We start from the raw sequence: 14749 nt of genomic DNA on the forward strand, positions 1-14749 counted from the left end.
TTTTTTTTTTTTTAAAGATTTATTTATTTATTTGAGAGAGCGAGAATGAGAGAGAGTACATGAGAGGGGGGAGGGTCAGAGGGAGAAGCAGGCTCCTCGCTGAGCAGGGAGCCCGATGTGGGACTCGATCCCGGGACTCCAGGACCATGACCTGAGCCGAAGGCAGTTGCTTAACCAACTGAGCCACCCAGGCGCCCCTGAAGTGGTCTTTATCATATCTAGGTAATTTTTTTTCTTGTCTTACACAGTTTTTTTTTGAATGAATGGCCATTCAGTTGTATGAAATGCCTTTTAGGTATCTCTCGACAAAAACACTTTGGGTTTTTCTCCTTTATTTGTTGGTGTAACAAATTGTTGATAGATTTCATAAAGCTCAGCTGTTCTTGCTTTTGTAATAAATGCTACTAGTTCATGTTTTTGATTATCCTCTACATTGAATTGTATTCAACATGCCAATATTTTAAAATTTCTTGCTACTTTCTTTGCCTTACTCTCCTAGTGAGGCTTTAGCATTAATCTAATGCTGACTTTTAAAAAATGAATTTTGGAGTTTTCTGTTTTTTTTTTTTAATAGATCAGAGTTATTTCAATAGAAAGGGAATTCCCTGACTTGAAGGTTAAATAGAACTCATCTTTAAAAATACCAGGGTCTTGTGCCTTTTAAGATGGTAGAAATTTAATAATCTTCCCAGCTTATTCTATAGTTTTCCTGTTAACCACTTCCTTCTTCACTGGCATGGTCTTTTTAGTTTTGGCAAAACCCTCAAGTCTAACACCTCCAGATATGTTCAAACTCATCAACTCACTGGATAATGGATGGATGGGATGTCCACTCTTGCCCAAGGATGTGTATGGGTGTGTGGATGCTGAATTTCCTAAGTGGGCTTCCTTTAGTTGAACTAGGGGTCTCAATAGTAGCAGAAACTCCAAGTGAATTATCCAAGAAAAGGGTTGCTGTCACAGACCCATGGGTGGTCTTCAGTGTGTGCTTTGAAGTGACTACAAACTGAAGGTGCAACTTACAGGAGACTTATTACGAATGGCAGCAAGCATAAGAAAGGATGTTCAAGCTCATGATAAGGAGAATCCAAGTTTACAATCAATGAGATGCTGTTTTCCATGCAAGACTGATGGAATTTTAAAACAATGGATATTTCTCAGTTTTGGAGAAGGTGTCTGTGACATGGATATGAGAGTGAATTTGTGCAACATATTTAGAGACCGGTTTGGCAAATTTTGTCAACACTTAGCATGTGCATCAACCTAAGACGTAGCAATTCCTCTTCTAAGAATTTCCTTTATAAGAAATACCTGCACAAGGGCACAAACATATATGCATAAGGATATTCACTCGGCAGTATTTGAAATAGCAAATATTGAAGAATTAAACATCCATTCAAAGAGGAATCGTTAAGCAATGGTGGAATCATCATTATTATGGAGCGTTATGCGGTTATTAAGCAGAATAAAATAGATCTGAATGTGCAGGCAGGGAATAACATCCATGATGTATTGTTGAATACAAGAATCAACCTGCAGGATGGTTTGTATAGTAGGAAGCATTTGTGTAAATTGTGTGTGTGTGTGCGTGTGTGTTTAGGCGCTTAGCAAAATGTCTAGAAATGTGGTTACCCCTGATAGTGTGGCAGGGTGGTGTGGGGGAATGAGAAGGACACTTTATCTTTTTACTTAATTTATATCTATACTGCTTGACTTAAAAAAAAGGCATGTATTACTTTGGCTTGCAGGTTTTTTAGTACTTGCAACAAAAATGCTGATGTAAATTTAAACCAGTTGGCCATTTCTTTTAGAAGGAGCAATGCTAGAGTTTCCTCACTGGGAATTGGACCAAACGTGACTTAGTCTTTAAGGGAACTAGACAAGGCATGAATTCTATTAATTAATGCATCAGCAGATTCCATCTCAGCAAAGGCTGTCTTAATGAGGTGCTCGGGGCATCCATTATTTATCCTACAAATATCAACTCAGGGCCCTACTTGTGTCAGGCAGTGTAACAGATGTCCCCTCTGAGGGTGCGGTGCTGGGGAGAAGCGCAAATAGCTCACAGACTGCTCCCTCCTCCCTGCGCCCACCCCCATCTCTCCTCAGATGACCTCCGCCTTCCCCTTGACCCCAACTCCTTCGCTCTCTGTCTTTTCTCCCCAACGCCTCGCACTCCAGAGCCCCGCAAAATAATCAGTCCAGCCTGGACTGCAACCTCACTCCCGCCCAGCACCGTGGGCCTCCTGGACACGTCCCTCCTGGACCTCTCAGCCTCCTTTCCTTCAGGCTCATGGGGGCTGGGGGCAGAGGCAGGCTAGGTGGAGCTACACGGGTCGCTCCTGGTACCGTTAATGGCAGAGTCGGCTCTCCATGCGCCGACCTAGCCACACTCCCGTTCCCGCTTGCGTTTCCATTCCGCGCCCCCATGGGTGCATCCCTTCCCCGGCGCACACCCCGCGCGGCCCCCCGCGGCCGGCGGCCCGGCCCGCCCTCCGGGAGCTGTCCGCGGTGCTGACCGCAGGCGCCGCCCGCGCTCGGCCGCTGCGCACGCGTCCCGGGCGGGGCGCGCAGGACCCGCCGGCGCCGCCACTGCGCAGCCTCCCGCGCGGCCCTGCTCGGCCCGCGCCCAGCGCCCCGCGCCGCCTGCCCGGCCCCGCGGCCTCCGCCGGCCGCTTCCTCGGCGCGTCCGGGCCAGCCATGGCGCTCAACAATTTCCTCTTCGCGCAGTGCGTCTGCTACTTCCTGGCCTTCCTCTTCAGCTTCGTGGTGGTGGTGCCGCTGTCCGAGAACGGCCACGACTTCCGCGGCCGCTGCCTGCTCTTCACCGAGGGCATGTGGCTGAGCGCCAACCTGACGGTGCAGGAGCGCGAGCGCTTCACGGTGCAGGAGTGGGGCCCGCCGGCCGCCTGCCGCTTCAGCCTGCTCGCCAGCCTCCTCTCGCTGCTGCTCGCCGCCGCGCACGCCTGGCGCACGCTCTTCTTCCTCTGCAAGGGACACGAGGGGTAAGTGGGGGCCTGGCGGCCGCCCTGCCCCACCAGACGCAGCCCTCAGGCCGGGCACGGCGTCCCTCCCGAGCCCGCAGCGCCCCCAGGCCATCCTCCCCAAAGGAGGAGCATGAGTCCCACCCTCTTCCCGGGGTGGGGGTGGGGGGGAGCTCAGAGGCCCAAAAATATCAACCCTTGGTGCTCACCGCCTCCATGCAAACTGCCCTTTGTCTACGCAGAACCCGCGGACCATGAGGGTCTCCCGCGCTCTGTACAAGGCCAGTACTTCCCACCCCAAGTGCGCATCACCTCCCGCTTTGGGCATTTACCACCCCCGCCCCTGGGATTCAAATATTGCATTGTCATCTCTGAGCGGACCTGGGCCCTCCCTGGCTTGCCGGCTCAGGCTCAGGCATCAGTGCTGCGGACAGCCCCTAGCGGGTCTGGGCCCCCGCGCTCCTCCAGGTGCAGGGGAGGGATCAGGCCAGGCAGGTGGCTGACAGGGCAAATTGGGGAGTCCTCTCCTCATCCCCACTCCCATCCTCCTGGGAAGGATGATGATGGTGGGGCAAAGGCCAGAGGGAACCTCTCTAGGCCCACGGGCTTGGCTGGGAATGCAAGACAGGGAGCAGCATGTCCACGAGGCCTCCCTGCCTCCTGGTCTCTGTGTTCCTCTTCACCTTTCCCCACCCTGGCACAATTCTGGCACCCGGGGTCCTCAGCTTGTAGCCTTCCATGCGCCTTTACCCCTGGGACCTTCTGTGGGAAGGAGGGGGCCTGTGGCAGAGCAGGATGGCCCCCTGACCGGCCTGGGCTCATCCTAGGCTGAACCCCAGCCCCACAGCACCTGGAGGCCCCCCAGGCTGACACGTGGCTTCCTGCAGACTCTCAATCCAGAACCTTGGTGTAGTGTGCTGAACTGTGCCCACGACAACACGTGTCCGAGGCTGCACCCCAGGACAGGTGTGTGTGACCTTAACTGGGGATGGGGTCTTTGCAGGTGTCATTCAGCTAAAGATCTCAGGATGAGGTCATCCTGGATTTAGGGTGGGCCCTAAATCCAATGACTGGTGTCTTTATAAGAAGAGGGGAAGAAACGGAGAGAGGAGAGGCTGCGTGAAGACAGAGACTGTGGTAAGAGTGACAAAGCCGCTCCTGGCCCTTGCTGGCCTCACATCCACAGGGGAAATCCAGCCTTCTCCCAAACCCCGCCCCACTCATGCCCCCATCCATTATTTGTTGGTATTTTTTAGGGGGCTTTTCTCTTCTTTTGGGGACCTGAGAGATAAGCTATTGCTCTGAGGTCTCAGTGGGTTGGAGGGTCAGGTGGGGACCCCTGAGAGCCCTCAGCTTGGCTTGGGCATGGACAGAGGGGATTAACAGGGTTGGCAGGGTGAAGAGGACCGGAACAACCCAGCGTGGGGACTGAAACACCCAGAGGGGGTAAAGTCCAGCAACGCACGTGTATGAGTTTCCGGGGCTTCTCTCACAAAGTGCCACAATTTATTCTGCCACAGTCCTGGAGGCCAGAAGTTGGAGATGAAGGTGTTGGCAGGGTGGGTTCCCTTGGGAGGGAGAATCCTTTCTAGGCTTGCTCCTGGTAGCTGCCTGCAACCCTTGACATTCCTTGGCTTGGGGCTTTGTCACTCTGTACTGGGGTGCAGCCTCGGACACGTGTTGTCGTGGGCACAGTTCAGCACACTACACCAAGGTTCTGGATTGAGAGTCTGCAGGAAGCCACGTGTCAGCCCGGGGGCCTCCAGGTGCTGTGGGGCTGGGGCTCAGCCTACGGTGAGCCCAGGCTGGTCAGGGGGCCATCCTGCCCTGCCACAGACCTCCTCCTTCCCACAACGATGGCTGGTGTCCCCAGGAGGTGTTTGAGATGTCATCACGTTGCGTGCACATTGTCAAGTCTGGTCAGTGTCTGTGCAGATTGGGGCAGGGAAGCATCTCCAAATATGAGACAAGGTCTGAGGAAAAGGAGGGACAGTCAGCAGCATAGGGTAGCTGAGGTCCCTTCGGTCTGGGAAGCTGAGGGCAGTGGGCACAGGCTGTGCGGGAGCCATGGTTTGGCCATCAGCTCATGCCCATCATTCCACCTTGTCCCTATAAGACAAGTCTCCTCAAGAGACCACATCTTACAGCCTTAAGATGAGAGGACAGAAACCACTATTGCTGACCTCCCCAGATTTGCTGCCCAATTTGTGCGAAATGACCAGGACTCCTTTCTCGAAGGCTCTGGGCCTCTCAGCTCTCACTGCTCTGCTCCCAGTCTCTAGGGGTCTCTTGGGGCTCCGGGATCCCGCATCGCTGAGCCACGGAGGCTGAGCCCTACCCAGAGAGCTGCTTCCTGGTCCTCACCTGCTAGACCCTGAACACCCCAAGGCCAGTTGTCTTATCGGGACAAGGTGCCCTCGGCAGCCAGCCAGCTGTGCCATCTGTCAAGGTGCCGACCCTTCATCTTGGTCTGGTGGTAGGACTGGGCCAGAGCTCCCCTGGGTATCCGGGGTGACCCACCATCTGAGGGGACCCTGGGCTGGATGAACCCAAGGCAGGCGTGCACTTCATTTCTCTCTGCGTGCGCAGGGCTGAGCTTGGGAGTCACAAATTAGTGTTTGTCGAATGAAGACAGAAAAATGCCTGCATGTGGGGTCTGCTGCCTCACAGCCCACCCCCGCCGACTGCCCCCCGCTCCCAGCTCAGCAGCTGGGCAGACCTCGTGGAGCAGACAAGCAAGTGCTGGGTCAGTGGGGCTCGGGACCGACAGGAGGCTCAGAAGGACTGTTAGAGCAAGCTTGAGGGACGGCAAGGGCCCTCAGGGTGTCCAGCCCATCAGGGACATGCTGTCCGACTTGGAGTTCTAAAGGGCCCTACCCACTAATTCTCTTGCATCCAGCTGCAGAGACCAGCCAGGAGCCCGGCCAAGAGTGAGGGCAGAGCCCGACCCTTTGGTCTGTGTGACGGGCTCCCAGCTGGGTCCCCAGCGCCTGGGTCAGACCCTGTCTGTGGTTCTGGCTCCCTCCAGGGTGTGTCCCTGGGCAAAGTGGGGCCCGGACAGCTTGTGCCCAGCCGTGGACAGGGCGAAAGGAATGGGTGTGTGATTCGGTGGCGCCTGTGGCTTCCTGGGGTGCTTCTGGCTGGGGGCGCATGGGCGACCTGAGGGTGGGTCACAGGCCTGAGTGTGCTGAGCCCTTGGAGTGTGCAGGTGGTCGCAGTTTGCGGTTGACAGGTTTGTGATTGACGGCTGGGCAGCGCCGGGTCAAAACAACCCATCTGTCTGCCCACACGTGTCCCGCAGCCTACAAATCGCTCCCAGGGCTTCCCGGGATAGCGGTCACCATGGAGACGGCACATCCAGGCCGGCACCCTGAGAGGCAGCGAGAAGGATGGAGTTAACCCTGTGTGTGCCGGCCTTCCTGGTTGTTTGGCCGCTGCCCTGTGGGTCTTTGGGGAGCGGGGAGGGGGTTGGCATTGGGGACTCTGGGGTCCGGGCCCAGTGAGGCTGTGAACACTCCCAATTCTTTAAAACTCTGTGAAGCCCAGGCAGGTTCCATGGAAACGGACCAGAAATGGACTTGGGGAATAGGAGGAGGCTGTTGGGGGGATGGGATGGGGACGCCATGTTCCTGTCATGGGAGGAGAACCCCAAATCTTGCCTGTGTAATAGGATGCAGCTGGAGCCTGCAGACAGTCGGGTCTCCTGGCTATGGGAGGTTGTGTTGTAAACCCCGCTGAGGGCGGGAGGGGCAGGTGTCGGGATGGGGGTGGGGGGCGTGTGTCTCAGGGGGTTCCCCGAGGGGGCTTCTGGCCACACATGGAACAGCAAGCCGCTGGTGTGCCTCTCTAGAATTAAGTACAGAACGTGGGGCATGCCGCCCGCTCCCATGAGAGGGGGCAGGAGTTGAGGGTGGTGGTTGCCCAGTCAGCATGTCCTCTGCACCCTGGGCATCCTTCCTCCCTCTAAGAGGGCCTCCTGGGGGCAGCAGCTGCTCGTCCAGGATGCTGGGCACCTGCTGGGCAGGGTGCCTGGTGGGACAGCGGTGTTGGCAGATGGAGGGCACCCAGGGAGCCTCTGTCCCGGTGATCTGGCCTTCTGTGCTGAGGGCAGGCAGCTTCTTTGCTTTGCCTGTGGAAGCTCCGTCCTGGTCCCCCTGGGACCACCCCGTTCTCCTCAGCTGGAGTGGGGGGGCATCCAAAGTCAGGGTGTAGGCTCTGGGTAACCTCTGCTTCCCTTAGAGCATTAGCTCCAGGGAGTGGACTCCCCTGCACACTGCCTAGCCCCACGCTGATTGCAGGGGGCACAGCTGGCCCCCAGGCCCAGTCTCCAGGTATCTGGTTGCTGACCCCGCCCCCACGCTTCCTGCCCCACCCACGCTTCCATCTCCTGTGGCCACAGGCCCAGCCCCATGCAGGCACACAGCTCCGGCCCCCGCAGGTCAGGGTTCCAGCGATGGGTGGAGGCCTGTCCTGGGGAGGGAGCAGCACCCCTGAAGTTATCGCTGTCTGTCCCTTGCCCACATAAGCTCCCTCAGTTTCCACAATGACCCTGTGGGGGGCTCCTGCTCCCAAATTTACAGAGGGAGAAATTGAGGCCCAGAGGGCAACTTGCTGAAGGTCACGCAGCTGGGAAAGAGGCAGGACAGATTTGACAGGCTGCTCTGTCTGGTGACAGCCTCGGAGGTGGGATGGGCCATCACGTACCCCTCTTTATGACTGTAGGCCCCGACCTCTGATTCAGAGTGCCCAGGGCCAGGTGAATTTTGCCGTCAGGATCCCTGCTGGAATCGGATGGCTCACCCAAGTGAGGATAACCCGAGGAGGGCGATTGGCAGAGATGAGGATGTGGGCCAGGTGTGGGCCCTGCAACGGCCCTGTCACCTCCTCTGGTCACGGGGACCATGTAGGGGAGGCTTGGGTGGAAGCGGCCGCCTGGAGGGGCTGCTGACCTTTGGTAGAGGGACAGCCGACCGGGGGCATCCCCAGCAGGGGCCTGGAAGGAGAATTTCCACTGCCAGTCCCTTGCCGGGTCCGCACTGGTTGAGCCCAGCCAGGAGCCCAGGAGAGGGGTCACTGCCATGGTCTCCTTGGGCCGGCCCCTCGGGCGGAGGATGGAGGAGCCCCCAGTGGGGCCATGTCTGTGCGGACCCAGAGCGAGCTCCGTCCTCGTGGCCCTGCCTCCTGTGCCCCCTCCCCGTCACAGCTGGGCCTTTTAGGCTTCAGTGGACAGATGCGAGCAGGGTGACTCCGCAAGCCCCTGATGCAGGTCCGGGCCAGCGGTGTTGATGACCTTGAGGGCACAGGGCCCCAGGGCAGCTGAGTGGGGGAATGGCCCGGGAAGAGCGCGGATGCGCTGGAAGCCAGCACCCCTGGGGTCAGATCTCGGCTCTGCCTCCCCTCTGCAAGGCCGGGCTGACAAGTGCTCTCCCTCCAGGCCTCCGGGAGGCTGGGATGGGACTTCGGGGTGAGGGGCAGTGAGGGAGGCGAAAGTGGCCCTGGCGGCCCTGCATGGCCCCCTTGCCCCAGCCGGGCCCAGCCCCCGCTGTCCCCTGGCACCAACATCCCAGCGGTGCGCACGGTGATCGTCCTCTTTTGTCCTTTGCCGAAGCTCCTTCCTCTACGCCTTCCTGAACCTCCTGGTCAGCGCCTCCGTGGTCTTCCTCGTCTTCATCGCCAGCACCATCGTGAGCGTGGGCTTCACTATGTGGTGTGATGCCATCACGGAGAAGGGCACTGTGCCCCACAGGTGGGCCTGCGCCCCGCCCCACCCCCGCTGCCCCCCGGTGACATCCTGGGGCACGAATCCCATTCCGAGCCCAGCCCGAGGTTTTGTTCATCCTGCCTGGGGCTCCCACCTGTGCACACCTGACCAGCGCCTTCCCCTGGACCTGCCCCCTTGACCTCAGTGCCCCCTTCACATGGGAGTAGGGCTCTGGATCCGGGCTGGGGGACGGAGGCCCAGTGTGCTCTGGGTCCTGGAGGCCTGATATGACCGCACGGCAAGGCCCGGGAGATCCCACCCTGTGCTGCTTTGGAGGTGGGCTGCGGAGTTCTGAGCTGAGTCAGCTCCTGGAGGGTTTGGAAGACGGCGATAGGGATGGGGAGGAGCACGAGCAGAAGCTTTTGGTTGGAGGGGGTCAGGGATGAGGCCTTTGGGGCCCGGAGAGCTGCCTCACCGTTTGGGGGTGCTGCGTGTCACTCCCTGTGCTCCGTGTCGCAGTGTCACCTGCCACCCTGTGTCTTGCTGTTTCAGCTGTGAAGAGCTCCAGAACATCAATTTGGAGCTGAGCGTGGACAACTCTGCCTTCTATGACCAGTTTGCCATCGCCCAGGTAGGCAGAGGGGCTAGATAGGCGGGGCTGCCCAGATAGGCGTGGTCTTTCTGGTGGGAGGGGCTGCCAGCAGGCGGGGCTGCCCAGGTAGGCGTGGTCTTTCTGGTGGGAGGGGCTGCCAGCAGGCGGGGCTGCCCAGGTAGGCGTGGTCGTTCTGGTGGGAGGGGCTGCCAGGTAGGAGGTGCTGCCCCGGTAGGCAGGGCTGTTCTGGTAGGAAGGGAGCTGTCCAGGTGGGAGGGCTCTTCTGGTGGGAGGGGCTGCCAGGTAGACCGGGAAGCATGCATTGTTGGGGAGGGATCCATTCACTGCTGAACGTTCACTTGAGTGCACAGCCTGCCTCCCAAAGCCCTCATCCAGGGGAGGTTGAGGATGGTGCCAGGCAGAGGAGATACAGCTGAGTGAGTGGTATTCCTGGGTTTCGGAGACTTAGTGGGGGCTCTTGCAGGTGGATGTGGAGAGGGGTGAGGCATGGGGCATCCTAGGAGGAGCGGACAGGTGAGCTAACTGCAGACGTGAGGTCCAGGGGCTGAGGGAGTGGCTCTGTCCCAGGTGGAAAGGACACTAGGCATCTGATCCTGGGTCTGCAGCCAAGGCAGGGAGCTTGGACTCCTGGCACCAAGTGGGCACGCTCTGGTAAATGCTGGAGGGCTCGCGGTTATTCCCTGGCCAGGGGAAACTGATGCGGTGTCTGAGGGAGGGTGTGGGGGGATCCAGCCTGTGAATTTGGAGGAGCCCACCCCCAACTGCTTTGGGGGGACAGCTCCTCTCCCTGCCCTGCCCTTGTGTGAGCTTCGTTCCCTGCCCTCCAGGTGCATCTCTGGGGACCCCGTTTGCTGGGATGCAGGCGTGTTAGGATTTGTTAGTGGTCAGTAAGGGCTGTTTCCCAAAATCTGCATCTGTGTCCAGGCAGATGTCACTGGTGAGGGGTACCCAGGTGGGGCTGGCTCCTTCCAGCACTGAGCAGGGCTTGCTGGCATCCAGGTCCATTTCTGGACCCCAGGCCCGCCTCTCAGGGCTCACGTTGGCCAGTGACCGGTCTGAGGACTCTTCCGACGGAGAGGAGCCCTCTAGGGGCTGGACATCCGGTGGGTCTGAAGGTTCTTTGCCGAGATGAGCTGAAACTGCCAGAGACAGCTTCACGAAAATTCAGTGGAAAATGCTTCAGCCCTAATTTGCGCCAATTAGATTACAAAGGTGTGAGCTGAGTCTGGTGATAAATAACCCCCAATGAGAATCTGTTTAATGTGGCTTGGGCCTGGTTCTGATTAAATTGTTTCTGCTTCAGCTGTTTGGTAACGGCAGCTAAAGGTCAGTTTGTTCCAGTGGCTGGAGGAGGCTGTGTTATAGACGGGCTCTCCGTGGAGCTGGGCGGGCCTGCCTGCCTGGGGGTGAGGGTGGTCAGAGTCCCCGAAAGCATTGCCCAGCTTGGGGTTCAGAGGCCTGGCCGCCACATACCAGGAAGGGATGGTTGTGTGAAGAAGGAGGCAAGGCGGGCCGCATGTTGGGCCCCGTAGCTAGCCCCTGACCTGTCCCCGAAATGGGTCCCACCTTTCCCGGGGGCAGGTGGGTGGGTGCACTGGGCAGTGGATGGTGGGTCTGGCTGGCCTCCTGACCTCACCTCCGCCCTCTGTGTAGTTTGGCCTCTGGGCCTCGTGGCTGGCCTGGCTGGCCATCACCATCCTGGCTTTCCTGAAAGTCTACCACAACTACCGCCAGGAGGACCTGCTGGACAACCTGGTCCACGAGAAGGAGCTGCTCCTGGCCAGGCCGACCCCCCGGGCCTCCTTCCAGGAGGAGAAGAGCGCTGTCATCTAGGACGCCCCCCACCCCGCCCGGTGCTCACGGCCCGACCCAGGGGAGCGGCTGGGGACTCTGCCTGGCCCCGTCTGCCCCTCGCCTTGCATGTCTCCCTTCGGCACTGTGTGATGTGAGTGACCCTGCTCACCCAAGCACCCCATTCCCACCTTGAGTGTGGCAGTTGACTGGGGTGGGCGTCAGCCCTCAGACAGGGACACACAGAGACTGCGGGACCCCCTCCGGGCCTCACACACACGCAACACGCCTGTCCCGGGGGCACTGGCGGGCGAGCCTGGGTGGGGGGCGGTCCACCCTCGTGGATGCCTCTGGCCATAGGGCTTGCAGGTCCTGCCTCGGATGGACGCTGTCTCCACCTGCTTGCCCAGGTGTGATTCTGTGCCCGATCCTGTGGCAGCAGCCCGTGTCCCCAGAGTGACCCCAACCCACGATGGCCACTCGTCACTCTTGTCCCTTGTTCCTGAGCAGTGTGTGGGGCCTGGGAGCAGGGGGCCGATGGCAGGAAGGAGCTGCCCTGCCCTGTGTGGCCCGTCTTCTGGCCCCGCGCTTCCCCCACCCCTGCCGCAGGGTTGAGTTCCCTGTGCTCTGGCTCTGTGGCCCCGGTGGCCAGGCGGGTCTCAGCATCCAAAGCGCAGGGCCAGTGGTGTTGCCTGCAGTCAGGTGGTGGCTGTGCGGGCGTCCTGGCAAGTGGCTGTGGTGTCAGAGCTGGGAGCCGGCGCCTGGTGCCCCAGGACTGGCTGGGGGAGCCCCGCATGGCCCTGCCTGGAGGGGCACAGTGTGGGGAGGTGGGGACATGGGCTGGGGGCGCCCCACCTCCTATGGAGGAAGGGATGGGGCAGGTGCCGCTGCAGGTGCCTGCGCGCGTGTGAGTGCACGCGAGGGTGTGAAGGTGTGTGATGTAAGTGTGTGCACACACGTGGTCTGCATGGGGAGGGTGTGTGCGCGAGCTGTGTGTGAGCACACGTGTGCACAAGTGTGAGTGTGAACATGCGTGTGCACGAGAATGTGGGTAAGTGCACGTGAGCGTGCATGTGTGTGTGAGTGTGCACTGGAAGGTGTGAGCAGAGATCAGAGCGGGGGAGGACACAGCAGCTCCTTGAGCATGCGTGTGCACAAGTGTGAGTGTGAACACGCGTGTGCACGAGAATGTGGGTAAGTGCGCGTGAGCGTTCATATGTGTTTGAGTGTGCATTGGAAGGTGTGAGCAGAGATCAGAGCGGGTGAGGACACAGCAGCTCCTTGAGCATGCGTGTGCACAAATGTGGGTGTGAACATGAGTGTGCACGAGAATGTGGGTAAGTGCACGTGAGCGTGCATGTGTGTGTGAGTGTGCACTGGAAGGTGTGAGCAGAGATCAGAGCGGGGGAGGACACAGCAGCTCCTTGAGCATGCGTGTGCACAAGTGTGGGTGTGAACATGAGTGTGTGCACACACGTGGAAGTCTGCATGGGGAAGGTGTGTGAGCGAGCTGTGTGTGAGCACACGTGTGCACAAGTGTGAGTGTGAACATGCGTGTGCACAAGTGTGAGTGTGAACATGCATGTGCACGAGAATGTGGGTAAGTGCGTGTGAGCGTGCATCTGTGTGTGTGAGTGTGCACTGGAAGGTGTGAGCAGAGATCAGAGCGGGGGAGGACAGAGCAGCTCCTTGGTACCTTCACCCACTGGGACGTCCCCAGCACCCCTGGCACCTCAGTGGAGGGGCTGCCTTCCCATCTGATGGCGTCCAAAGCACCGAGGTCCCCGAGGACACGACCCCATCCACACGGAGGCAGGAAGAGGAGTTGGGGGTGGAAATGGGACCCTAGAGCTCAGTGATGAGCAACCTGGGGCTGCTTGGCTGTGGATGCCCCTCCTCACAGGGCTCCCCGGCTTCTGCAACAGCACACAGTCCCCCGAATCCTGCCCAGGAGTGGGGCGCCCCTTCCCCTGGGCTCAGTGAGCCATTCCCGTTTCCTGGGCTGACCCTCCAGGGAAGGAGAGACCCGGCTCCCCATGTCCATGCCTTGTGCTGCCAGAGGCCGGTTTGGTCTCCCACGTGGGGGGCACAGGGTCTCCAGAGGCCGTGGATCTGGGTCTGGATCGAGGTGCCGAGTAGGGCAGGGAGCCTGGGCCAGGGAGGGGGGCCCGCAGGTCACCTGTACAGATCCTGCTCAGGGGCACCTGTCAGTGGGGGAGATCGGGGCCAGGTGGATGAGGGCCCCGGCATTGCAGAGGCGCTCTGGCCCCAGGGCCTGGCCGAGAACGCCAGGCAGCGGGGCTGGCCGGTCCCTGGGGGAGTTGTGTTGGCAGAACTGAGGCGCCCAGCAGATCTGCCCTCACCGGGCATTCGCGCACAGGCTGTGGGGACCCTCTCCGGCCCCGGAGAGTTCCGGTCTGTTGGCAGCAACCAGCCAGGCCCCGGGAAGGACGAGCAGGGTCAGGCCGTGGACTCTGGAGCCTGAGGGTCCACGGCAGGCTTGGGTGTGCCCTTCGCAGCTGCCCCTCGTGGGTTACTGGGAGCCGGTGTGGGGCGCCCCTCGCTCAGGCTGGCAGAGACGTGCGTCCACACGCACCTCAGGGTCACCTGCAGAGCGGGGCTCGTCCCTGGCACGGACCTGCCTCAGACCGGGGGTACCTCCAGACGTCTGTGCCCGGGGGCTTCCCGGAGAGGGTAGTGGGACCGCGCTGTGTGCCCTGCAGGGGGCGGGGAGTGGGGGCGCCCCGGGGCGGACTGGAAGGGCAGGGGCCGGCCCCAGGCTTCCTGAGACGGGACCACAGGATCTCTTCTGCCTGGTGCCTTGCTTCTCCCAGCTGCTGTTGGATAATGCGTCTTTGTTTTCATTCTACTTCTGACGAAATTGAAAGTGATGATTCTTCCACTTAAGTGTATCTATTTCTCAAAGTCAAAATAAACACAGAGGTCCTGAGCCTTGGGTGTGGTTGCTGGGCCGCCTGTCCCTGCCCTGCCCTCCTCTGCCTTCGGCTTCCTGGCTCCTGGGTTTTGTTTGCGGCTAAGATTTAGGAACCTGCCCGTGTTCATCCCTGTAGCTTCAGAAACTGGCTGGGATTAGGGCTGGGCCTTCCCGTGGCTGTGCCCCCTCGTGCGCGCCTGTTCCGGGGGGCTCCGTTCTCGCCACGGCACCCCCAGGTGTGAGGACTGACGTCTCCGGGTCGTGGCGCACCTGCCGAGCAGCGTCTTCCCCGAAGCCATGGCTCATGGTCTGCGGACCCTCCAGAGCCGGGTGTCTTTGCAGAGACCGGCCGGCCCTTGGCTGAGAGCCCTGGTGGCAGGGGTTCCCCCAGACGGGACCGGGACTGGACTGGGCTGAGCCCGAGGACTGTGCCTGCCCCACGGGTTTGGGCATGAGACCCAACCTCTCCTAGCCTCAGTTTCCCCGCCTGGAGTATGGGGCAGTAACCTGCCTGTCTTCTTCGGGGGTGGGGGTGAGATGAGATGGGGTCCCGGCCGGGACCCCCTGGAGGCTACCGCTCCCAGAGACAGGCCCCTCCTCTCCACTGGGCTCCCCGCTCTGGGCTCCCCAAACCCAAATCCTGGAAAGCACCACCCTAGCCCCTGAGGCCTAGAAGGGAAGGCTCCCCTGTGCCCCCACCTCTGCTTTAGCCGAGGAAATTGGTC

The 14749-nt window shown here is 59.8% G+C and overlaps 1 protein-coding gene across 1 annotated transcript; it reads left to right on the plus strand.

Annotated features, from left to right (window-relative positions):
• Positions 1–2641: 2641 nt before the first annotated feature.
• On the plus strand, positions 2642–14039 carry TMEM179 (transmembrane protein 179). Its single transcript, XM_006739040.3, has 4 exons — positions 2642–3005; positions 8593–8730; positions 9238–9316; positions 10952–14039. The coding sequence occupies exons 1-4, from the start codon at positions 2701–2703 to the stop codon at positions 11129–11131; spliced, it is 702 nt and encodes a 233-aa protein (XP_006739103.1). The 5' UTR covers positions 2642–2700; the 3' UTR covers positions 11132–14039.
• Positions 14040–14749: the final 710 nt, after the last annotated feature.

The sequence above is a fragment of the Leptonychotes weddellii genome, chromosome 9 (genome assembly GCF_054177405.1).
Source record: "Leptonychotes weddellii isolate Sample4059 chromosome 9, ASM5417740v2, whole genome shotgun sequence".
Lineage (NCBI taxonomy): Eukaryota > Metazoa > Chordata > Mammalia > Carnivora > Phocidae > Leptonychotes > Leptonychotes weddellii.

What these genes read in the sequence shown, in the direction of transcription:
- TMEM179 (XM_006739040.3), top strand. Translation starts at nt 2,701, where the DNA reads ATGGCGCTCAACAATTTCCTCTTCGCGCAGTGCGTCTGCTACTTCCTG. An exon ending in AAGGGCACTGTGCCCCACAG is followed by an intron (nt 8,731 to 9,237) that starts GTGGGCCTGCGC and finishes TTGCTGTTTCAG; the next exon opens with CTGTGAAGAGCTCCAGAACA. An exon ending in ACCAGTTTGCCATCGCCCAG is followed by an intron (nt 9,317 to 10,951) that starts GTAGGCAGAGGG and finishes CCCTCTGTGTAG; the next exon opens with TTTGGCCTCTGGGCCTCGTG.